Raw genomic sequence first — 24300 nt, 5'->3', positions numbered from 1 at the left:
AGCTTCTCTTTTATTCTAGAAGTTGGTATTTTCCATAATGCTTCAGTTTGGGTTGTTCGTATGTTAAGGGAAGCTGTGTGGTTCATTCTCTTTAGACATTGCTATTGCACCCTTTCCCCTGTGTTAGCATTCTTCCAATTTGTGTGGGTGAAATGTAGTTGCTTAGAGATCCAGGCAGGAGCCTCTGTCCCTGAGGCATAGCCTTTCTTTACTACCAGTTGTGGTGCTGACTTGCCAGGCGTAAGAAGAGTCAAGTTGCTTAGCCTCCGTCCCAGTTTCCTGCTTCAAATTTGTGGCACTCATTGTTGAATACCAATGAAGTGTGCAGGAGGACAGGATTGGCTTGATAACCTGGAGCAGGAACTTTTGAGGGGTTGAAAGTACACTCCAAAAAAGAGGGGCAGTTGTCGTCTGCCCCCCAAACAAAGGAGGGGTTTTGAGGAGCGTGGGGCTTTGGCATGTGTTTAAAGGAGGCTCAGTATTAGAAGTTTTTCTCTTTCTTTAAAACTGCTGCTGTTTCATTTCACCTACTGTTTGAGCAAGGGTAAAGTTTGAACATCTAAAGTGACTTTGCTTTTTTTCCCTTTATGTTCATTTTGTTGTTGTTGTTAGGTTTTTATACTGTTTATTTTCTGTAAGGCAAAGTGAGATTTCATTTTTCATTCCTGAAGTCCTGCTAGTATAGGAAAGAATGTAAATTCCATGAGGACAAGGGTTTTGTTTAATGTTGTATCCCCAGCACATTGAAAAGTTACTGGCACATGAAAAGGCCTGCCATATTTGTTGAATGAATTTCTCATCTTTGCCTTCCCATCCCTGAACTTAGAATTAGTTAGAACTTAGAATTACTGTCTCTGGTGCTGAGAAACCAGTTTTGAACACTGGGGCAATAATTAGAGCTCCATACAGGAGAAAATCCCAACAGTGAATTTTGGTAGAAAACCTGAAGGGCAGCCACCAGGTCTTAGGAATTCACCCTTGTTCTCCTCTTACCAACTATAGTTTGTGGGCCATGTGCTTTGAGAGATGTCTCTTGGCCCAGGAAAGCATTCTGATTTAGGCCTCAGGTGAGATGGAAGTTCCAAGGAATAGGGAGAGAAAAAATTCAAGGAAATGTTTCCTTAGTGCTCCACAGGGTTAGTTCTAGAATGACTTCCCAAGAGGTTTCATACTTTTTCTAAAGTCAGTAGTTGCTGCCTGCTGCCTTTTGGAGCCCTGGACCTTTGCTGCAAGAAAAGTATGTCAAGGGTAAAGAAAAGATATGGACAGGAGTTAACTGTGTAGGCACATAAGTCTTAGAGAAAGAACCAGCTACTACTCTGTCTGTAGGGCAGATCATTGAAAGAAATGGTCACTTTTAGGATAACAAGGATTGTTTCTAGACCCTTTGTCTTTCTGGTTTGTATCTATTTCCATATATACTCATTCTGCATCCATAAAACTATGCAACCTGTGCTAATCTCATACTACCAATGGTAATGATTGAGGTTTCTCATTGCCTGTTATGCAAGACCATCTGGGCCAAAATTTGAGTATCTCCCTTTCTCTACTGTCTCTTTTCTGCCAGGAGTTATCAATCTCCCATACCTATATTAAATGAATTGAGATGGGAATGATGGGGTTTTCTTTGCCCCCACTCCCACTACTTCCTTGGTAAGATGAGGTGCTACTGAAGCAGAGAAGAGAATCTCTTTATTGCTGGTCTCATTCCAGTTCCCCTCAAAGTTTAACTGAGAAATACCTGTAATTAATAACACTGGCAGACTTGGAAAGGGAAGAAGTTCCATGACTTTAGGTCAAAATACCAGGATGTTGGAAGCACATGGGCCTTCACCCAGTGGGAAGAGTGGTATTACAACCTCTACAGGATGTAGGTCATTGGTCAGTTGGAAAGGAACCCATGAGGTACTGGTAGTATAGAATAGGATGGTACTATGTTATGGGCCAGTGAGAAGAAGGATATTGTGTCCCATGGATCAATGGGGAAAGTTTCCTAAGAGATAGTGACAGAAATGGTAGGGCCTATTTTCAGGATAGGAAATCAGTAGGTATCGGGGCGCTAACTGCTTGGCTCAAAACACCAACCCTAGGTGCCTTGCCCCTGAACCACCCCCCCCGCCCCCAGTAAAAGTCTTTGGTGTCCAAGGCGGCTAAGCTAAAGCCTACTCACATATGGTACCCCCCAGAAGGAAGGTTGGGACCAGGATGGTGCCATGGAAGACTGAAGGACCCGCCCACTTCCCCACCCCGGCCGAAACTGCAATTCCCCTCCCTGCCGCAGGGGGCACTGCAGGCCCCGGGGAGGTTGGGGCGGAGCGCTGCGAGGGGCCCGGAGCTGCCGCCCCGCTCCGGAGCGCGGGGGGCGCTGTGCGGGGCCCGGGCTGCGGCTCCGCTCCCGGCCACGGGGGGCGCTGCGCGGCGCCGGTGGTTGGTGGTGGCTGTTGGGGGGGGGGTGGGGGGGAGCCGCGGCCGCGGGTGGTGCGGAGGGAGGCCTTGCGGGCGGATCGGGCGCTCAGCGGCAGAGGTGGTGGGAGGCGGCGGGAGCGCGGGTCTGGCCGGCCCTGGCGATGGCGGACGCCGCGGCCTCCCCGGTGGGCAAACGGCTGCTGCTTCTGTTCGCGGATACCGCGGCCTCGTCCTCGGCCTCGGTCCCCGCGGCGGCGGCGGGCGGAGATCCGGGGCCTGCGCTGCGCACTCGGGCCTGGCGGGCCGGCACGGTGCGGGCCATGAGCGGGGCGGTGCCCCAGGACCTAGCGGTGAGTGGCGGCCGAGGCGGGCACTTGAGGCCGGGGCTGCTGGGCCTGCGGGCGGCCTCCCCGGGGGCCTTTGTGAGGGGGCGGTGGGATGGGGGTGACCCAGTTCTGCGCCCCCAGATCTCCTTAGCGCCCCCCACCGGCCCCTCAGCACCCCTTGCTCTGGCCGGCATGGCTTCCGCGTCGGGGTGCGCGCCCCGGTTTCCCCCGGGGGGGCAGCCAGGGCGCCAGGAGCTGCCGCCTCCACGCGGGAGGCCCCGCCTCCTGAGGGACCCCTTTCTCAGCGTCCCCCCCCAAACACGCCTTGGGAGCAGGCTCCCGAACCCTGGGAGCCCGGGCCCCTCAGAGTTCGACTGGTGCTGTAGCTGCGTCCTGAAAGACGCGGACCTGTAGTTCCCAGCCTCCCTGGAAACCTGCGCCCTGTTCCCTTCCTCCCGGAGCCCCGAGTGGGGCGGGAATGTGGGCAATTGTGGGAGGCACAGAGGCTGCAGTCGGAGCTGCTCGGGGCTTTTTTATCTGGCAGTTACTTCCTCCTTGTTTGAGCCGGGCTCGGCCTGGCGGTCTCCAGAAAGGCCAGCTCTTGGGATTCTCTTCGGGCTCCTTTTTCTTTGAGCTTCTGGGTGACAGGAGCTGCAGTTGTGGCTGTTTTTGATAAGTTTGAGATGTGCCTTAGCAGCCGAATGGGGCTGCTAGGTGGTGCTTTTTTGCTCCCTGCTCGGCCCTGGGAGAGGTTTTGTTTTGAAACTTTGTGTTGGAGCTTGGGTGCTTTTGAATACTTGCCTTGGTGTATTTTGTGATTAAGTTCAGTAAAATAGAACTTAACTAGTATTTGGGTGCGTTGTGTTATTTTTGCTAATGTGGCGGCAAAATACTGTCTTTGAGCTTTGGCAAGCCCCTTTAGTTCCTCATTCTGGTAGCGGCCCTAGCTTCTCTGTTAAGATACTCTTAAAATAGGGAGATTCTTTTGGAATGTAATACATCAGCAGGCAGAAGGTAAATTTTCGTGATGAACTTGCTCCTGCAGATACTGTATTTGGTATAAATTGGAATGATTTGGAGGATTTGATATTAATATTGTAGGTTTCTCATACCCATTTTTCTATTTATTGATTAGTCGTGTTAGGCTTTTTCCTCTCCCCCTTATCAAGCTTTATGGGTTGTTTGGCTTGCGGCTGGCTTAGCCTTTGCTTTTGCTACTTGAGTTCACATTCTTTGATCTTTTTCCATGCTAAATAAGAAAAGGCTGCTTGGACATTTATGAGGCTTCAGTGGGGCGAATTTGTAAAAAGATACCAGAAATATAAGGGAATGAGGATGATGATTAGGAAGGGGATTTGGATTTAAATTCCTCCGTGCTTTCTTCAAAAGACTGCTTTCTAGGTTGAGGTGGGGGAGAGGTGTCTCTCTGAGAGCCAGTAATTCACCCCCATAATTGCAAAACATAATGAAGATCCACCATTATGTGCATACTTTGACCTATGGCCTAGCAAGCCCTATCTTTTCAGTTGGAATTTTATATTCTAGTTGTTTCCACCATCAGATGAATTGCTAATGAGCTCTGCACCTGAAATGACTACCCATTCACTTTGTTTTTTGCTGGGCTCCCTAAGGGCAGAGGTTTTTGAAGCTCCCTGAAATGCTGGACACCTACTAAGCTAAATACTGAATAATCTTACCACTGGGCTCATTGAATTGGTTTCTCAAACCAAGTAAAAAGTTGCAGTGATTCTTGGAAATTAAAGCCAAGCCTATGTTAGAACTGTTGAGGTCTTGCATGGAACTGTATACATATAGAAGCAAAGGCAGATTAGGGTTTTGAGGATAAACAAGCTTGTCCTGTGTATTTATCAAGGGACATAGATGAGAAAACAACCACAACAAAACTCAGAGCCTTTAGAATTTTTCACCAGTTTGCAAAATTGCTCAAGAATTGCAGGTGCTATGTTGAGGTTCTATTAATGACAATGACTAGTCTAGGATGAGAACTGGACGTTTGTTCTTCTTTTTCATTAAGAGATTTCCTTTGGACCCTAGGCATGTGGGCCTTACCAGTTTGCACCACACACCGCAGTAAACACAACCGTCTTCCAATCAAAAGTGTTCTTCCTGTACTCAAGGGTGGAGTTTTCAAGCAGCTGGTCTGTGATTGGGCAGATTTTCATTCAGTTAGTTTAAGATGTTTTCAGGCATGCTTGGTTTTGAGTAATGCATAGCAGGGCGCCCCCTGTTAAGGATGAGTAATTGAGGGTTGGATGAATGAGTTTTTGAAGTGATTGAAAACACTTCTCAGTTTTAGGCTCCATTAATACCCTCTTTCTAAATACTTTTTAATGCTGAAATGTTTCAAAATGTAGCCCTTCTCCATTTAGTGAACCCTTTTCTGGAAAACAATACCAAAGCCATGTACTACCTTAAAATGAAATATGAAAAACAAAAAGTCAGGATCCTGTTGATTGGGAGTTTTCTTGATAAGGATTTTATAGTGGCCATCTTCATCAAAGCTATGCTAACAAGTAACTACTGAGATTTTTAGATGTAATAGGGAAAAAGCCTCCCTGCCCTCCATGGAATAGTAGCTTTATTTGTGTTTCTAAATAGGCTAGTTTAAAAAAAATAGTCTTGTTGCAAGATTAGTTTAATGGATTTTTATGCATTTATTTTCTGACTCTTAAGTCTGTCCTCTTTGTGTTTTAAATCATTATTGGTTCACGTGAGTTGCAGAGACCTTGGGACCTTCATATATGTAGGGATGGTAGATAAAACACAAAAAAACATGGGTTTTCCTTTTCCTTTTTTTTCTTTTGTGTGTGTGTGTGTGTGTGTGTGTGTGTGTGTGTGTGTGAAAAATCAAGACTTCTGGTTTGTCGAATGTCAAACAACGAAAAGTACACATAGGGAAAGCCAACAATCTAGCTCTCACAGGCTTCCACTTGTAAAAGAAGGCTTTGCTCAACTTAACAGTAGTACAAAAAATATAGAAACATTCATCTATATACAAAAGGTTGCTTTTTTTTTTATCAGAGGGTATCACACTGCACAATATCTGCAGCCTGCTTCCCCCTGCGCCTACTTTTTAAAGTAAGGACTCTGGTTTTTTTTTGTTTTTTGCTTTGTTGTTGTTGTTGTTGTTTTTAATTTTATTTTTAAATAATCTCTATACCCAACATGTGCTCAGAACTTACAACCCCGAGGTCAAGAGTTGCAGGCTCTACCACCTGAGCCAGCCAGGTGCCCCTGTCTTCATTTCCATTCAACATTATACCGTGGGCATCGATACCTATAGATCTTACTCATCCTTTTAGGTAACTACATTGTATTTCAAAGAATAGATGTACCATCATTTGTTCTGTTATTCCTCCTTATGCTGTTCAAGATATTGAAAAAAATTTTGGTATTACAAATAATGCTGTGGTTAATAAACTTGGGTGTATATCTTGTATAATTATGGTTTTATTTCTGTAGTTTAGAGATTCAGGAGTGGGTTAAGAGCTATAAGAGTATATGCATCTTTTATTTTATTAGGTAATGCCAGGTTATTTTCTAGTAAGATGATAGCATTTCATAATCCCACCAGCGTTGTGTGCATGCAATGCTGCTTTCCCTTTTACCTTTGCCATCATCAGTCTTTGTCATTTTTGGCACTCCAATGGGTGAAGAATAATACAGCAATTTCATGACTACTGGTCTTTTTCTATGTTTATTGGCTGTTTGTGTGTGTTTTTTTTTTTAATGAGTTCTATGGCTATATTTTTCGCCCATTTGAAAAAAAAATAGGTGTCTTACCACTCTGTACAAGTTCTGTGAATTTTCAGGATAGGAACCCCTTTACTTCACAAGTGTGTTGCAGTTATTTTCTCTTCTTCATCTTCTGACTTGATGAGTTGTCTTGCCATATAGAAAAACAAAATGTTTATATTATCAGATCTCTTGGACTTTTCTTAATGGCTTCTAGGTTACTTACTTGGGGATAGCTCCCCTATCTTGAGCCTATATAAATGTTGTTCAGTTTATCTTTATTTTTACCTTGAAATCTATGGTCCACCTGGAATATTTTTGCAAATGGCGTGTGAGGTGGGGGATCTAACCTGCTTCCTACTGAGTTACCAATGGTGGCAGCACCAATTTTATTAAGTAAACTGCCCTTTGCTTGCTGTTTCTTAGAATTAATTGATGCCTTTATTAGCACTGATTTGTTTTGAATGTGTCGATCGTAGCTATCACAGCTATCCAGAACTTGGAAGAGGAGTGAAAGCATATCTGCCTTATTTCTTTATCCCTCAATCTTTCATCTTTATCTGGAGGAAAGGTGGACTCTAAAGTACTACTTTCCTTTGATTCCAGATAATGTAGTAATTGTAGCAGTGTCCAGACTAATACCATGTTTCTTCTATCTGGGAATCTTCCAAGAGGAATGAAAGCTTATCTGGATCTGCCTTATTGTTTTACGTCCTCCTCCTAGTCTCAGGTTAGGTGCACTTTAAAATACCTCCCAACTTTGTTTGTAGGTAATGTAATGATTATAATCAGGTCCAGGACAATACCATATTTCCGGTCCACAGTCTCAACCTGTGTTCACACAAACCTAGAACTCCAACCCTAATTGAAATGGGAGTTTATGGATGTTAATGATTATCCTTAAGTGTCCTTTTCTTATAATTTCAGAAATTCAGTAAAAATCTGCATGATACATGATAACGCTGTTTATTAAAGTAAATAGTATATGGTTTTGTGGATCAGTGTTAGCTTTAGAGAACTTTAAATAAAAGTGAGATTGTATACATGAATATGTAATGTTTAAGTGTGAGCCCCTCTAACCGCACATTTCATCTTAATTCTCTTAGAGGAGGAGATCTATTTTTGAGACATTGAGCCATCCTTGAGTTTTTCAGGCACTTAGGTGCTTCATATTGTTCTTTTCTTTTTAACTTTGTCTTGTGTGTCTAATTGTTAACAGTTGTCTCTTACTTTGTGTTTGCATTCTGTTTATTTTAGAGCTGTGTAGTATATTCATCAGTGATCACATACACTTGTCATTTTGTCCATCAAGCATCCTCTCCCTTTACTACACAATTAGATCTTTCCTCTTAATTACCCACTTATTTCTAAGAGTTCCTTCACTAATTCCCCACCTGCCAAGGACTCATTCCCTCCTTCAGTACTCACTTGCTGAGTTCTTAATTCCAACTTGTTCTGGCTGATTCAGTTCCCCACTTCCCTTCCCCTAAATGGTGGGTAAGTAACGTGGCCTTTTCTGTTGTTAGTGATTTTCTCAACAGCCGGAGTTGATTCCTGTAGGCTTTGCTTCCACAAGGCCTGGGGGATACAACACCTGTTGCTGCATCTCCGTTTTCCACTCCCTTTGACATGTTGGTGGTTTTTAAGCCCTCCCTACCCCACTGCCCCAACTGCCAAAGTGTCTTTTACCCTTGTTCTGTAGATGGATAAAACCTGCCTGATTGTTCAGTAGTGACTCATATAATATGACCTCTCTCAGTTTTGCAAGGGCAAAAACTCCATTTTTGTATGTGTGTTCAGGGATAATCAGGCTCTAGGGAACTGCTTCTCACTAACCAAATTCTCTGGAGACTGATTCGTAAATTGTCATATAAGGTTATTAATTTACAGTGGGAGATACATCTATCCAGAGATCTGCACAGAGCCCCCTCCTGATCTACTCAAGAGACCAAATTACAGATAAGGAGGACCCTTGGTGTGCAAAGAATCGAATGGGGGAAATTGGGTGTTGCCAAAAGGATATTTATAGCAAGCATCCCTGATTCAGTGATCTTGCACTTAATACTTTCTGCCTTCTACTGCTTTCTTTCTTTCTTTTTTTTTTTAAAGATTTTATTTATTTATTTGACAGAGATCACAAGTAGGCAGAGAGGCAGGCAGAGAGAGTGGGGGAAACAGGCTCGCTGCTGAGCAGAGAGCCCAATGCAGGGTTCCCAGGACCCTGGGATCATGACCTGAGGGGAAGGCAGAGGCCTTAACCCACTGAGACACTCAGGGCCCCCTCCCCTTTGCTTTAATGTTAACCATTGAAATCCTATAAGGAGAAGAGAAAGCCTGTCTGTTCCAGGTTCTACCAGTTCTGTAAAGCCTGTCTGAATCCCCAGCATGCTATTTTTTTTTTCTTTGCTCCTTTAGTACTTTGTTATATGCCTCTTTGGAATATTAATCACGGTTTTTCTTCTTATAGATAGATAACAAGATATATAGCTCATCTCCCCTACTAAATTGTAAGTTCCATCAAGAACAGAACATGCATTTTTCTGTTATTATTTTAAGAGGCCTTCTCTATCATATCTTAAAAATAATATTTAGAAGCCGGTATTAGATTAACTTTCACATCTGATTTATTTTGGAATTTCTACTCTGTGGCTTCCTGTTATAAGGTGTTTATAACTGACATTTAATTTTTGTGTTACATATTTCTGTTGATAGGGACTCAGTGCTAATTTTTTTGTCTTGAGATTATTGGACTCTTAATTTGGGACTTCAGTCCCAGGTCCATTGTCCCCTGGTTTTCCTGACTTACATCTGACTTGTTAGATTAGAAGCATTAGATGTTTTATTTTTGTGATTCTCAGGTAATGCATGCCTATGATACAAAAATGAAGAAATTATTTTGAGGGTAATTTTAAAAGTAGCCTCTGTACATCACAACTGATTAGAAACTGCTGTTTATGTTTTGACATCTAACCTCTTTTTTAGAATTGTTAAAAGTCGAATTCATACTGTATTTTCAATTTTGTGTTTTGCTTTTTTACTTAATGTAGTAATTTTCCTGTGTTACTGAAAACTTTTGTATATTGTGATTTTAATTTTCTTTGTGCCCTTATTTATTTTCCAAAGGTAACATGGAAAACAATAAAATTGTCTAAGAAAACTCATAGTTTTTATTGGCTGGATAATTTATTTAACTGTTACTCTTTCATTGAATATTGAAATTGTTTCAGATTTTAGGCTTTACCAATTATGCTGTGTTGAGCATTTTTGTGACTAAAGCCTATCCTGTGTTTAGGGTTGTTTCCTAGGATTATTGCTGAAGGTATTATTATGGAGACATGGAGACATGGAGTGTGCACATATTTAAGATTCTTGATAGATAACGTTTTTTTCTTTTATCAGTTGTAATCAGACCAGTAGTGTGAGTTTCTTATGGGATGCAAGTTTATCAGGAGCCCAAAGTCTGCTAGGCCTTTTATGCTTTTATTTCATTTAATCCTCAAACAATCCTTTGAGATACTTACTGTCCCTATTTATAGGCAAAGGAAGTGAGGCGCAAAGAGGCTAAAGTGACTTGCCCTGGGCTACACAGCTAAGAAATGAGGAAGTTGGGATGCAAACCCAGATCTTTGTGATTCCACAGGCCCTAAAAACACTGTATATGTATATATGCTTGAGTTTTTATTCTCATTATCCCTACAGTACTCAAGTACTTAATATCTAATTTATTGTGGATGTTAGAAAGTAGGGGGAGGTTTGAGGTGGTGAATAGGGTTAATTGTTAGGAAGCTATCTCATGATCACAGGAACCATATAGAGAAAATTGCTTTTTGTTTGAAAACTGCGGTCTTCTTTTTTTTTTTTTAAGATTTTATTTATTTATTTGATAGACATCACAGGTAGGCAGAGAGGCAGGCAGAGAGAGAGGGGGAAGCAGGCTCCCCACTGAGCAGAGAGCCCGATGTGGGGCTTGATCCCAGGACCCTGGGATCATGACCTGAGTCGAAGGCAGAGGCTTTAACCCACTGAGCCACCCAGGCGCCCCTGAAAACTGCTGTCTTCTAGACATGCATCATTCCCCACCTTGGCTGTCGAGATATCCCACAGTTTTGTAAAGTCATTTTTTAAAAAGATTTTATTTATTTATTTTGACAGAGAGTGAGAGAGATCACAAATAGAGAGGCGGGGGGTGGGCAGGCAGACCCCCTGCTGAGCAGAGAGCATGATGCGGAACTCCCATCTGAGGACCCTGAGATCAGGGAGGACCCTCTGAGATCAGGGCCTGAGCCCAAGGCAGAGGCTTAACCTACTGAGCCACCCAGGCGCCCCTGTAAAATCATTTGAAGCAGACTTTACATTTTGTTTAGAATTGTTAAGAAAACAAAATTCAACTGGTAGATTTTATAGATCTTACTGGCTTTATTCGACAATAACTGAATCAGGCAGCAACCCTTGTGGCTAATAGAAAGGAACTCCAGAGAGCTGTGCAAAGTGAAAGACTTTTATAGGCAGAAGGAGGTTGGACAAAGAAGTTATTCTAGCAAAGAGCTGATTGTTTCAGACAAGGCTACTTAACTTGAGGGGGGACAGTAGGGGTCTATCAGGCTGATTACCTCACTAGTACTGACCAGGTAATTCTAGATTTACTGGTTTAAGATTCCATTCTCTAGAGAGGTTTTGTTGTGGTTTGATGACCTGGGCTTAGCACAGGTGACTCCATTTTGGACCTGTTGTCCTTTTTGAACAAAATGTAGGTAGGAAATTGGAAAAGAAAATTTAGGGACCTTGGGAGTTGAGTTAGTCTTCCAATTCCCTTACTCTCAGTCATCACCATATCCTGTTACTTTTATTTCTGTGGCTTCTCAAATAAACTTTTCCCTTCATACAGCTTTATGGGGTTAGGCCTTTTTCATCTCTTTCCTGCATTGTCATGGCTTTGTAATTGGTCTCCCTGCCTTTAGTTTCTTCTCTCTGTAATTAATCTTCCACCCTGTTCCCAACGTTAATTCTTTCCCTTTTAAAAAGTAGTGAGTTGCCTGGGTGGCTCAGTCATTAAGCATCTGCCTTACAGCTCTGGTCATGATCCCAGAGTCCTGAGATCAAGCCCTACGTCCGGGCTCCCTGCTCCACGGGAAGCCTGCTTCACCCTCTCCCATTCCCGCTGCTTGTGTTTCCTCTCTCACTGTCTCTCTCTGTCAAATAAATAAATAAAATCTGAAACAACAACAACAAAAGAAGTATTATTTTAGCATTACATGAATACTTTTTTTTTTTTTTTTTTAAAGAAGAAGGAGCATTTACTGATTAAGGCTAAAATACTATTATCCCTTTTGTCCCAATCCTTCTCTTCTCTTCTCTCACTGCCACCCCCCCAAATCTGCAACCAGCTTTTTTTTTTTTTTTTTTTTAAAGATATTTATTTATTTGACAGAGAACAATGGAAGGGGCAGAGGGATAAGCAGACTCCCTACTGAGCTGGGAGCCTGATGCAGGGCTTGATCCTAGGACCCTGAGACCACTACCCACGCTGAAGTCAGATACTCCACTGAGTCACTCAGATGCCCCTGCAAACAGCTTTTTTGCATATAATACATCTTGGAGATCTTTCCTTGTTAGTGTTTTATTTTATTTTATTTTTATTTTTATTTTTTTTTAAAGATTTTATTTATTTATTTGACAGAGAGAAATCACAAGCAGGCAGAGAGGCAGTCAGAGAGAGAGGAGGAAGCAGGCTCCCTGCTGAGCAGAGAGCCCGATGCGGGGCTCGATCCCAGGACCCCGAGATCATGACCTGAACCGAAGGCAGCGGCTTAACCCACTGAGCCACCCAGGCGCCCCCTTGTTAGTGTTTTAGATGTATCTCATTTTTTAAAAACTTCTCAGTACTGTTTCATAGTATGAGTAAAGTGTGTTTAGCCATTCATCTAATAATAAAATACTTTGTAATTCTTATTTTGATCTTCTATTTTAAACTGAGCATTGAGAAGTTTTTCCCCCAAATGGCATTATCTTTATAAAGCATTTTACGATGTCTTCCCCCTGCCCCTTTAAAACTATCAGTGACTCCCCCAAAGCCTATTTCTGGGAACATAAACCCACATGTGTCCAGGGTAGCAGGCTTATGAAAATAGCTAGGTGACAGACCAGAGGGTATAGTGGAGATTAGTAACTGGGGAGTGCAGACACTGCCTAAAGGTGTTCAATGCATATTAAAAACAAACCAACAACAACAAAAAAATCCCACTCTGCTGGCCAAACAAGACACCTTTGCCACCAGATTTCAGTGCATCATGCACTAACATGCCAATCAGAGTCCTTACAGCTTACTTACTAATCCTATGGCTGCTGCCTAGAACACTCAATCTACTTTTGTTTCTTTTCCTTTGTACCTGCTGAAAGTCTTCTCTCCTTTCTCTGCCAAAATGTTTATCCTTTAAGACCCCCTTGGGTACTACTACCTCTTCTGTGAAACTGTTCTAGTTTCTCAAGGCAGATGCCTTTTCTGGCCTAATGTATCATGTTCAGATCTTTGTTACTGCCCTTGTTACATAGCTCTGTAATCATTTCTTTTTTTTTTTTTTTTTTTTCCATTTAAGGTTTTATTTATTTGTCAGAGAGCGGGGAGAGAGAGCGTGAGCCTGAGCAGTGGGGAAGGGCAGAGGGAGAAGCAGGCTCCATGTTGACCCCGATGTGGGACTTTATCTCAGGACCCTGGGATCATGACGTGAGCCAAACGCAGAGGCTTAACAGACTGAGCCACCCAGGTGTCCTGCTCTATAATCATTTTGGTTTTTGTTTTTTTTCTTTTTAAGATTTGATTTAATTTATTTGACAGAGACTGACACAGGTAGAGAGGGAACACAAACAGGGGCAGTGGGAGAGGGAGAAGCAGGGTTCCTGCTGAGCAGAGAGCCCAATGCGGGGCTCGATCCCAGGACCCTAAAATCATTACCCGAGTGGAAGGCAGATGCGTAACGACTGAGCCACCCAGGCGCCCCTCTGTAATCATTTCTGTACCTCTCTGTTAACTCATGTGAGTTAACAGATGAGTCCCTCCTGTCAATTGCTAGCTTTATTCACCTTGGTATTCTTGGCCCCAGTAAATGCTATACATTAACATAAGAGGTGTTCTGTTTCTGTTGAAAGTAAATAAATTTTATTAATTGTAGGAAGAATGGCCTTAGGGAGAAACAGAATCCAAATTGATGATTAAACAATAAACATGAAAGCTTATATTACTCAGGTTACTACTATTGATGTTATCAATCTTAGGAGAAATTGTTTTTTTTTTTTTAAGATTTTATATATTTATTTGACACAGATCACAAGCAGGCAGAGAGGCAGGTGGGGGCGGGGGGGGGGGGGGGGGGGGAGATGGAGCAGGCTCCCTGCTGAGCAGAGAGCCTAATGTGGGGGCTCCATCCGGGGACCCTGAGATCATGACCTGAGACAAAGGCAGAGACCCAACCCACTGATACACCCAGGTGCCCCCAAATTAATTGATTTTATTAAAGAATTTCTTTTATTTTAATGTCACTAAAATAAATGTAAATCACTTAGATACCATAAAAGGAATTTTGAAATAAAAACAAGAGTGTTACCACTAACTTTCCTTAACTAATGAAATATTTTACATCTAGTCCTTGGATTTTAGCTGTAGCCTGTGTAGTTCTGTTTGCTACTTCTAATAGTAAAAATTTTTAAAAGACTTTAAATAATCAACTCAAACTGTGTTAGTCTTTTTCTGTTCAGTTGATCAACCTGCCTTAGTCATCTCTGACTCAGTCCAACCACAGTCATTGATTTTTGTTAGTTTATATCCCTTCCCCTTGTTCTGTGGCCTAGCCACTACCATTTTAAGAGTTCATATTCTAGGTACTTTGATCTGAAATGATTATTTACTTTATATGTTCTAACTTCTTCCATTACTCAAGGTAGGAAGTAAAGCACAGTGCTAGGGCCAAAAATAAGCCTCGCTGTTCAGAGAATATGTTTACATTCCATATTGCTCTTTATTTTCCTTTTTCTAACGACTTACTTACTTTGGAGAGAGAGCAATCAAGCAAGCGGTGGGGAGGGGCAGAAGGAGAGGAAATCCCAAGCGGGCTCTGCACTGACCACAGAGCCCTATCTCACCACAGGGGGCTCCATCCTCAGGACCCTGAGATCAGGACCTGAGGTCAAACCAAGAATTGGACACTTAACCGACTGCGCCACCTAAGCACCCCCCCCCATTTTGCTCTTAGAACAAATTCATATTGTTAGCTGTGAGGTATAGCTTGATCCCAGAGCATAGAGCACTGCTGTTCTTTTCAAAGTAAATGCTTTATTCCATGTGTGTCCTTTGCCCAGGTGGATTGAGAGATAATTTCCCTTAAGTTATGTGAGATCTGGCTTTCCAGTAACTGAACTTTTCCCTGATGTTTTCAGATAAGTGATGACAGGATTTCTGAATTTTAACTTTATGAATGTTGAAGTTCTTTGGTACTAAGAGTAAAAATTATTACAGCTGTAGTACAATGACTTCTTTCAGCATTGTTCTTGTATTTGTGAGTTGCTATATTTTGTGCCTTATGGGTTGATTTCTCCTTATATGGTTGGCATATTAGAACTACAGTGTGGTACCTGGCCATCACTCACCATGGAGCCTCAACCTCTGTTTTTCTGAGTGATGCCCAGTACAGGGCTGTGTCACTCACAGTCACACACAGCCAGGGCATTTAATACTTATGCTTCTTTACATGTCATGCAAGATCTTGTGTGTCTTTTAGCCACCTCCTCCTCCTGACATCAGTTATGTAATGGTACCACTCTTGTTCAAAATCCAAGTAATTTTTGCATTTTCCTTTACCCTTTTATCCAGCCAGTCATCAAGCTTGGTGATATAACTCATGGATTCTAATAAGCACAAGTAATTTTTTTCCTAGTCTTACTGTTCCCACTCTGGGTCATGGAAGAACACTCCCTGTTATCTTCCCCCAACTCCAGTCCATCTATATCCACTGGTAGGTAGGTGAATTTCCTTAAGACCAACTGCTGTGTTCATATCTTGACCTCAGTTAGAAACCTTTTAATGGCAACTGTGTACATGAATGCACACACACACTCACTCACACACACACACGCAGAAATACCCTCATGCCTCTCATTGGAGGCTGGATGAAGCCCCAGTTTTTTATCCCAGTATTCAGGGTCTTCCACCTTGACTCTTAGTTTTTTAGCCTCATCTCCTATTGCCTTCCTCAACAGTCTGCTTGTATAGTCCTGGCCATCCTAGAACTTGATTGGGACTTTTTTTTTTTTTTTTGGCCTCAGACCATATAAGTCCCTCAGGACCCTTAGGTGATCTCTCCTGCCTCTGAACATCTCCCATACTTTATTTTACTTTATTTCTCTTTATATTGCCTAAGTAGTGCTTTGCAATTGACCAAAGTGCTTTTGAATCCATTACTTTATTTAAATTTCACAACCTGTGTGTGAGGGAAGTAAGACAGGTGGGTCTTAACACAAGGCAGGAAGCTAATGCTTGAGGAGGGAAGAGTGACTTGTCCAGTTTTGCAGTTCATAGAGTGGGGCTAATGCTCAAATCCAAGCCTCCTAGAAGTTAGCTCCAGCCTTTGTTTATTATGCTGCTACTACCTACCTTTCTTGGTGTCTGAGTTTGCCCATAAGTGTACATTTGATTATCTCTTTCCAGTTGTCTGCAAGTTATTTGAAGTTGTGTTTTATTCCCTTGGAACATATATGTATATATGAGTGAGCCCATTCATATATTAAATACGTTGCAATTCAGTGTTCTCTTTCTCTGTAAAAAATCATTCTTCTGCTTTCTGAGCCTTGTTTCCCCTTTGTGTGTGTGTTTGTGTAAGTAGAAGTAAGCTTACTTATTATAATAAACTAGAGCTTTATATAATGAATTTAATTTCTGGGATAACTTTTCAGCAGTGCATTCCACATCCACAAGTATGCATTGCCTGTGAAGAGGTTAAGCCTAATGCTAGGCTACTGTGAAGTGATTTCACACTTTACAAGTGTTCTGAAATTTCATCTAACTGTACCTATAATTTTATATATTGACTGGATGAGAACATGTATACCAACAAAAGCTGATATGAATTCAGCAACGGTTTTAATAGATTCAAATTTTATTCATTCTATCATCAACATTTTTAAAAAGATTTTATTTATTTATTTGCGTGGGGGAGGAGAGCACAGAGGGAGAGAAGCAGACTCCCTGTTGATCAGAGAGCCCGATGTGGGGCTCAGTCCCACGACCCTGAGATCATGGCCTGAACTGAAGGCAGACGCTTAACCAACTGAGCCACCCAGGTGCCCTTATCAACATATATTTAAAAAATAATAGTACATACATATAGAACACATGTAGTATTCACTATAGGAAATGCTTGGTGCCCCTAGTGCTTAAAATCTTGGTAACTTCATGGTTCCTAGTTGGGAGTCACTACTAAATGGATTTTGGCTTTATCCTACATCACTCATTGTTGCCTTAGGAAGCTTCTTGTGAGAAATGTCCTACAGTGCCAAACGGTAGGAAAAGCATTGCTTCCCTGAGTAATTGCTTTGTTTTCCTTTTAGACAGTGGGAAGGGTGCTTGGCTGCCTCAGTGGTTAGAACATGTGACTCTTGATCTCCAGGTTGTAGTTTAAGCCCCATGTTGGGAGTAGAGTTTAATTTAAAGAAGCAAAAGAGGGACACCTGGATGGCTCAGTCGGTTAAGCTGCTGCCTTCCGCTCAGGTCATGATCCCAGCATCCTGGGATGGAGTCCCGCATCAGGCTGTTTGCTCAGCAGGGAGCCTGCTTCTCTCCGCCCCTGTCTGCCACTCTGCCTGCTTGTGCATTCACTCTCTCTCTCTCTCTCTCTCTCTCTGACAAATAAATAAATAAATAAATAAAATCTTTTAAAAACGAAAAAGAAAAAGATGTAGAAGGTGGGACCTATGCAGCTGACTTCCCATTTTCAAACTGGCCTTTAAGAAGCTTAGAGCCAAAAACATCACTCAGTCATACAGCTGTATAGATCCTTAGGGCCAGCTTAAGTTTTCCGTTTTATACTTTGATAGTGACTTCTGTTGTAGTTTTCTTGGTCTTGATTTTTTTCATTTATATTTTATCATCTTATTGCTTGTGTTTCTCAAAAGGCAACTAAAACTCTGTGAAAATGAACGAACACTCTAGCCCTTCTGTGACCAGCTATATCTTAGGTCCTGGGTATATCTATTCTAAGTACTGATACCTATTTGCATAGGTCTTGCTCTATATGCTGCATGTGAAACATGCTTAGAAGTCACAATTTATTTTTTTTTAAATTTTATTTATTTATTTGACAGACAGAGATCACAAGTAGGCAGAGGCAGGCAGAGAGAGAGGAGGAAGCAGGCTCCTGGCCAAGCAGAGAGCCCGATGCGGGGCTCGATCCCAGGACCCTGGGATCATGACCCGAGCCAAAGGCAGAGGCTTTAACCCACTGAGCCACCCAGGCGCCCCAGAAGTCACAATTTATATAGAAAAGCCAAACCTAAGCATGCTATTTATTAGAAAAATGTAGTTTCATTTAATATTAATCACTTTCCTAAACTTCTTACACTGTCTGCTTAACCATATGTCAAAAAGTGGAGTGTCTCTTGTGGAAGCAAAGCCTTGTTGTTGATAATAACATGCCTCTCCTAACAGGTATGAGATCACTTCAGGCAGGGGTAATTTAAAAAATTCACACACAGAACTGGGAGGGCAGCTTTTTTCCCCCCACTGTTTATCCTTTTGAGTTTTGTACCATGTGCGTATATCACCTATTCAAAAAAATTTATCAAAGAAGTTCACAGTCATTTTCAGTAGAAGTGTAAAAAATTTTTCTCCAGCCTATTAGACCATGAGCTCCTTGAGACCAGGAAATGTGCTAGATTTCTCTATTTCTGAACCTAGTGCAATGCTTTATACATAGTAAGCCCCCAACTGGTGTGCATTAGATGTAAATTGGAAGTCAAGAGTTAAGATTTCAATAGGATCATGGCTAAAAATTGTTAACTGTGGATGTGCCTCTTTAACTCTGCTACCTTTTTAGAGTGTAGCTGAGTGCAGCTTCCTTGCTGTGAAATAAGATTCTTTTTTTATTGAAATTCATTAAAAGAACTTAAAAATGGGGCGCCTGGGTTTCTCATTCGGTTAAGCGTCTGCCTTCGGCTCAGGTCATGATCCCAGGGTCCTGGGATTGAGTCCCCCATTGGGCTCCCTGATCCACAGGAAGCCTGCTTCTCCCTCTCCCACTCCCCCTGCTTGTGTTCCCTCTCTTGCTGTCTGTGTGTGTGTGTGTGTGTGTGTGTGTGAGAGAGAGAGAGAGAGAGAGAGAGAGAGAGAAATAAATAAATCTTTTTGAAAAAACCGACGACTTAGTAGAATTTTTCCCAGTCACGGTTTAATTATTACAGTGTGGGATTTTTCCATATGTGACCTCCAAACTACTTTTCATCTCTTTTTGCAGATCTTTGTGGAATTTGATGGCTGTAACTGGAAGCAACACTCCTGGGTTAAAGTTCATGCTGAAGAAGTTATTGTGCTTCTGCTGGAAGGATCTCTGGTATGGGCACCCCGGAAGGACCCGGTCCTTGTCCAGGGTACTCGAGTCTCAATCGCACAGTGGCCAGCCCTGGTGAGTGACTTACCAGCTTGGAACATATTTGGGCTTTACTCCTAAGATTTTATTTGTAACTGTAACTATGGTATTTATCCAATAGCTGAACTCTTTAGAATTCCCAAAACTCCAGGCTTATCCCTAACATACTTTTATTCTGAAGTTACTAAAGCAAAACTGGGAGATCTTTTCTCCTTTCTCTTCTGAAACTTACTTTGTTTTATTGAAGTATAATTAACATACAGTGTTTATATTAGTTTTAGCTGCACAATATAATGATTCACCATTTCTGCATATTACTCAGTACTCATCATACTCATCATACTCATGATAAGTATACTCTGAATCCTCTTTATTTTACCCCTGCCCCCGACCTCCCTCCCCTCTGGCAACCACCAATTTGTTCTCTGTATTAAAGAGTCTGGGTTTTTTGTCTTTTTTTCTTTGTTCGTTCATTTTGTTTCTTAAATTCCACATATGTGTGAAATCATATGGTATTTGCTTTTCTTTGACTTGTTTCACTTAGCATTATACCCACTGAGTCCATTCATGCTGTCGCAAATGACAAGATCTCGTTCTTTTTTATGGATGAGTAATACTCCATTTTATGTCTGTGTGTGTTCTTAATCATTTATCTGTGGATGGACATTTAGATTGCTTCTATATCTTGCCTATTGTAAGTGACACTGCAAGAACCATAGGAGTGCCTATATCTTTTCAAATTAGTATTTATGTTTTCTCTGGTTAAATGCATAGTAGTGGAATTAATGGATCATCTGGTGATTGTATTTTTAATTTTTTGAGGACCTTCCAAACTGTTTCCCACAGTAGCTGTACCAATTTACATTCCCACTGACAGGGCAGGAGGGTTCCTTTTTTTCCACATCCTCACCAATACCTGTTACTTCTGGTCTTTTTGATACTATCCATTCTGACAGGTCTGAGATGGTATCTCATTGTGGTTTGATCTGCATTTCCCTGATGAGGAGTGATGTTGAGCATCTTCTCATGTCTCTGTTGAGCATCTATATGTCTTCTTTGGAAGATTGCCTGTTCAGGTCCTCTGCCCATTTTTAATTGGATTATTTGAGCATTTTTATGGTGTTATGTATTTTGGATATTGACCCTTTATGTAATATATCATTCTGCAGATACCTTCTCCCATAGAGTAGGTTGCCATGTCATTTTGTTTATGGTTTCCTTTGCTGTGCAAAGGCTTTTTATTTTGGTGTAGTGTTGGTAGTTTCTTTTTGCTTTTGTTTTCCCTTTCCTGAGGAGACATATCAAGAAAAATGTTTCTATGGCCAGTGTCAACGAAATTACTGCCTATGTTTTCTTTTATGGTTTCAGGTCTTAACATTTAGCTGTTTAATCCACTTTGAGTTTATTTTTGTATTGGTGTAAGGGAATGGTCCAGTTTTATTCTTTTGCATGTAGCTGTACAGTTTTCCAAACAGTATTTGTTGAAGAGACTGTGTTTTCCTTATTGTGTATTCTCATGTCCTTTGTCATAGATTAATTGATCATATGAGCTATAAGCATGGGTTTCTTTCTGGGCTCTTTATTCTGTTCAGTTGATCTTTGTGTCTAATTTTGTGCCAGCACTGAAACTTTCTATATTAGATAATATTTGATACTTTTGTCTCTAAAGAATTTTTTCATCTTTATTGCCTTCTCCTAGTAAGGTTATGAAACAATGTAATCCTTAAAGTCTTTTCTTTCCATAAGAACTCATTATTTTCCCCCAGCTAGATAAAATTGTCATACAACATTATATAAGTTTGTGAACAACATGATAATTTGATATACATATATATAAACGTATATATTATGAGATGATTGCCACACAGTAAGGTCAGTTAATATATCTGCTGGTTCACATAGTTAATATTTGGTATATGTGTGGTCAGAACTTTTAAGATTTACTTTCTTAACAACTTTCAGGTATACATTATTGTTAACTTTAGTTACTATCCTTACATTAGGCACCCCAGAATTTATAACTGAAGTTTGTACCCTTTTACCACCTTTACCCATTTCACATTCCCTCTGACCCATGGGAATCACCAGTCTCCACTATATCCCTAAGTACCTTTTTTTTTTTTTGGTAGCTTCCACATGTAAATGAAATCATATCTTATTTGTCATTCTGATTTATTTCACAAAGAATGAGAAATTCCTGAAGTTTCATCCCTATTGTTGTAAGTGGTGGGCTTTCCTTCTTTTTATGGCTGAATAGTATTCCTATGTGTGCACTCACCATGTCATTTTCCTTATCTGTTCATCTGTCACTGGATGCTTAGGTCATTTCCATGCCTTGGCTGTAGTGAATAATGATGCAGTGAATGTGGGGGTGCAGGTAATCTTTTGAAATTTCATTTTTTCAGGTATATACCCGGAAGTATATGATGACTGCAGCATCATATGATAGTTCTGTTTTTAATTTTTGGAGGATCCTCCATGCTGTTTTCCACAGTGACTGCACCAATTTACATTCCCCTTGATTGTGTACTGGGGTTTCCTTTTCTCTACCTCCTTGCCATCCTTTGTTATTTTTTGTTTTTGATGATAGCGCTTCTAACAGGTGTGAAATGAGGTCTCCTGGTGGTATTTATTTGCATTTCCCTAATGATTAGTGATTGGCAGTCCCCCTCCCCACTTTTTTAGAGAGAGAGAGTGCTCTTGGAAGTTGGGGGGGTGGACAGAGGGAGAAGGAGAGAGAGAATCTCAAGCATGTTTCATGCTCAATGCAGTGCTTGATGTCAGGACCCTGAGATTATGACTTGAGTGGAAATCAAGAGTCAGACACTGAACTGACTGAGCCTCGCAGGAGCCCCTTTTCAGCCCCTTTTTATGTACCTTTTGGCCATTTGTATACTTTTTTAAGAAAAATGTCTATTTGAGTGATTTCCCCATTTTAAAAATTAGATTATTTATGTTTTTCCTTTGAATTGTATGAGTTCCTTATATATTTTGGATATGAATGCTTTACCTAATATATGATTTCTCCTATTCCTTATATTGCCTTTTCATTTTGTTGGTCATTTCTTTTGCTGTGTGTAAGTTATTTAGTTTGTTATGGTTTTGCTTGTTTATTTTTGCTTTTGTTGTTTGTGCTTAGGTGTTTTTTTTTTTTTCCCCCTGAGTAAGTTTTGTTTTCTGAAGTCTGACAAAATAGTGCTGTTGGGCACCTCAGTGGGTCAGTGGGTTAAGCCTCTGCCTTCAGCTCAGGTCATGATCTTAGGGTCCTGGGATTGAGGCCCACATGGGGCTCTCTGCTCAGCAGGGAGCCTGCTTCCCCCTCTCTCTCTGCCTGCCTCTCTGCCTACTTGTGATCTCTCTCTCTCTCTGTCAAATGAATAAATAAAATCTTTTTGAAAAATAGTGCTATTAAGTTTAATTCTGAGAGTATCCAATTGTTCATATCCTATTAGTAAAGTAAAGGCATAAATGTTTACTTTTTAGAAAAATCTAATTCTCCTCTGGCTAACCAGAGTCCATAATATTCTAAAGAAATATATTTTACGTATTGATTATACATATCATTATTTACTGTACTGTCTCTTCGTTTTTAAGGCCATTTCCAATTGAACTTTTAGAAGAAGCTCAAATGGACATGGGCCCCTGGGTGACTTTTGTAGGCTGTTTATGAAACAGCAATATGAATTTACCCATGAACATTTATACCAGTGATTATTTTACAAGTCTCACTAAGATTTCAGGAGTTCTAGAGAAAATAATGGTGTAAGTGTTTATTCTGGGAATTTACTGTAATGTAGCCCTCTTGAAGCCTGACAAGATTAGTCAGATCCCTAGAGGGATTGAGGAATTTCTCATTCTTTGTGCCCTTTCTGGCTGTAAATAAGAGTATTGAGCTGATTTTCTGCTTCTAGTTTGCTTCCTCTAATTATTTGTGGGGTAGATGCTGTGTTGGGAATGTTTTTAGGGACTTATGCTTTAGCTTATCTGTATTTACTGGGGGTGAAATATATTAATTTTGGGTATTTTCTCTGAAATTAGGTATGTGGCTGAATTGTTGTCTATTTTCTTGTGCAAGCTCTAATCCATTTCTTGTCCTTTCTCTTTCACAGACTTTCACTCCCCTAGTAGATAAACTTGGTTTGGGTTCTGTGGTTCCAGTTGAATACCTTCTGGATCGAGAGCTGCGTTTCCTGTCAGATGCTAATGGATTACATCTGTTTCAGGTACTTACCAGTTGCTCTAGTCTTATATTATTTTTCTCCTTGCTTTTTTTTTTGTTGATTATAAATATGTTGCCCCTTTTGTTTTAGCATTGAAAGAAGTACTTCTTCCCGATAATTCCCTGTGCCTTTTTTTTTTTTTTTTAAGATTTTATTTATTTATTTGCTAGAGAGAGAGAACGCAGGCAGGGGGAGCCGCTCGCAGGCAGAGGGAGAAGCAGACTCCATGTTGAGCAGGGAACCCAGTGTGGCACTCGATCCCAAGACTCTGGGATCCTGATCTGAACTGAAGGCAGATGCTTAACCGACTGAGCTACCCAGGCGTCCCTCCCTGTACCAAGTTTCTGTGCTACCTTGAAAGTTTATTCACTAGCTGAGGCTTGTTTCCTCTCCTACATACTTCACCCTACCGTGAAACCACTTAAGACCACAATCCTAAGGGTCTTCTCAAAAGGTGGCTTCCCAGAGGTGGCTGCTTGTATAACTTAAGGATACTTAGGTCTTTGGCAGAGAAGCTAGGAGTTTGGGCTGATTCAAAGCAGCATTAAATATTGAAGAGCTTAAGTTTATCTCTATTTACTATTGACTATTTAAGAAAGGGGTAAGTGGGGCGCCTGAGTGGCTCAGTGGGTTGGGCCGCTGCCTTCGGCTCAGGTCATGATCCCAGGTCCTGGGTTCGAGCCCCGCGTTGGGCTTTCTGCTCGGCAGGGAGCCTGCTTCCTTCTCTCTCTCTGCCTGCGTCTCTGCTTACTTGTGATTTCTCTCTGTCAAATAAATAAATAAAATCTTAAAAAAAAAAAAAAGAAAGAAAGGGGTAAGTTAGTAGTTTAAACAAACTAGCATCCAAGTTAGAGTTTCAGAATTTATGGATGGTAATATTTATTTCTTACTTGTAAGATTTACTGTCTGAAGATTAAAAATTAGGAGACTTCTAAGAGTTTTGCTGTCTTATTGAAGCAGCCAAGG

At 41.2% G+C, this 24300-nt stretch overlaps 1 protein-coding gene across 2 annotated transcripts in view; it reads left to right on the top strand.

Annotated features, from left to right (window-relative positions):
- The first annotated feature begins 2489 nt into the window (after positions 1 to 2489).
- LOC111140753 (lysine demethylase 3B) overlaps positions 2490 to 24300 on the top strand; it is an 82689-nt gene continuing 60878 nt past the window's right edge. For both annotated transcript variants that reach the window (XM_022492947.1, XM_022492946.1), the window contains exons 1-3: positions 2490 to 2756; positions 18983 to 19150; positions 23224 to 23337. In XM_022492947.1, the coding sequence (XP_022348655.1) occupies positions 2568 to 2756; positions 18983 to 19150; positions 23224 to 23337 (471 nt within the window). In that variant the 5' untranslated portion in view covers positions 2490 to 2567. The remainder of the gene's footprint in view (positions 2757 to 18982; positions 19151 to 23223; positions 23338 to 24300) is intronic.

The sequence above is a fragment of the Enhydra lutris genome, unplaced genomic scaffold, assembly GCF_002288905.1.
Source record: "Enhydra lutris kenyoni isolate GAN:26980312 unplaced genomic scaffold, ASM228890v2 scaffoldscaffold5, whole genome shotgun sequence".
In the NCBI taxonomy this organism is placed as follows: domain Eukaryota; kingdom Metazoa; phylum Chordata; class Mammalia; order Carnivora; family Mustelidae; genus Enhydra; species Enhydra lutris.
This window is presented reverse-complemented; position numbering and strand designations above follow the sequence as displayed.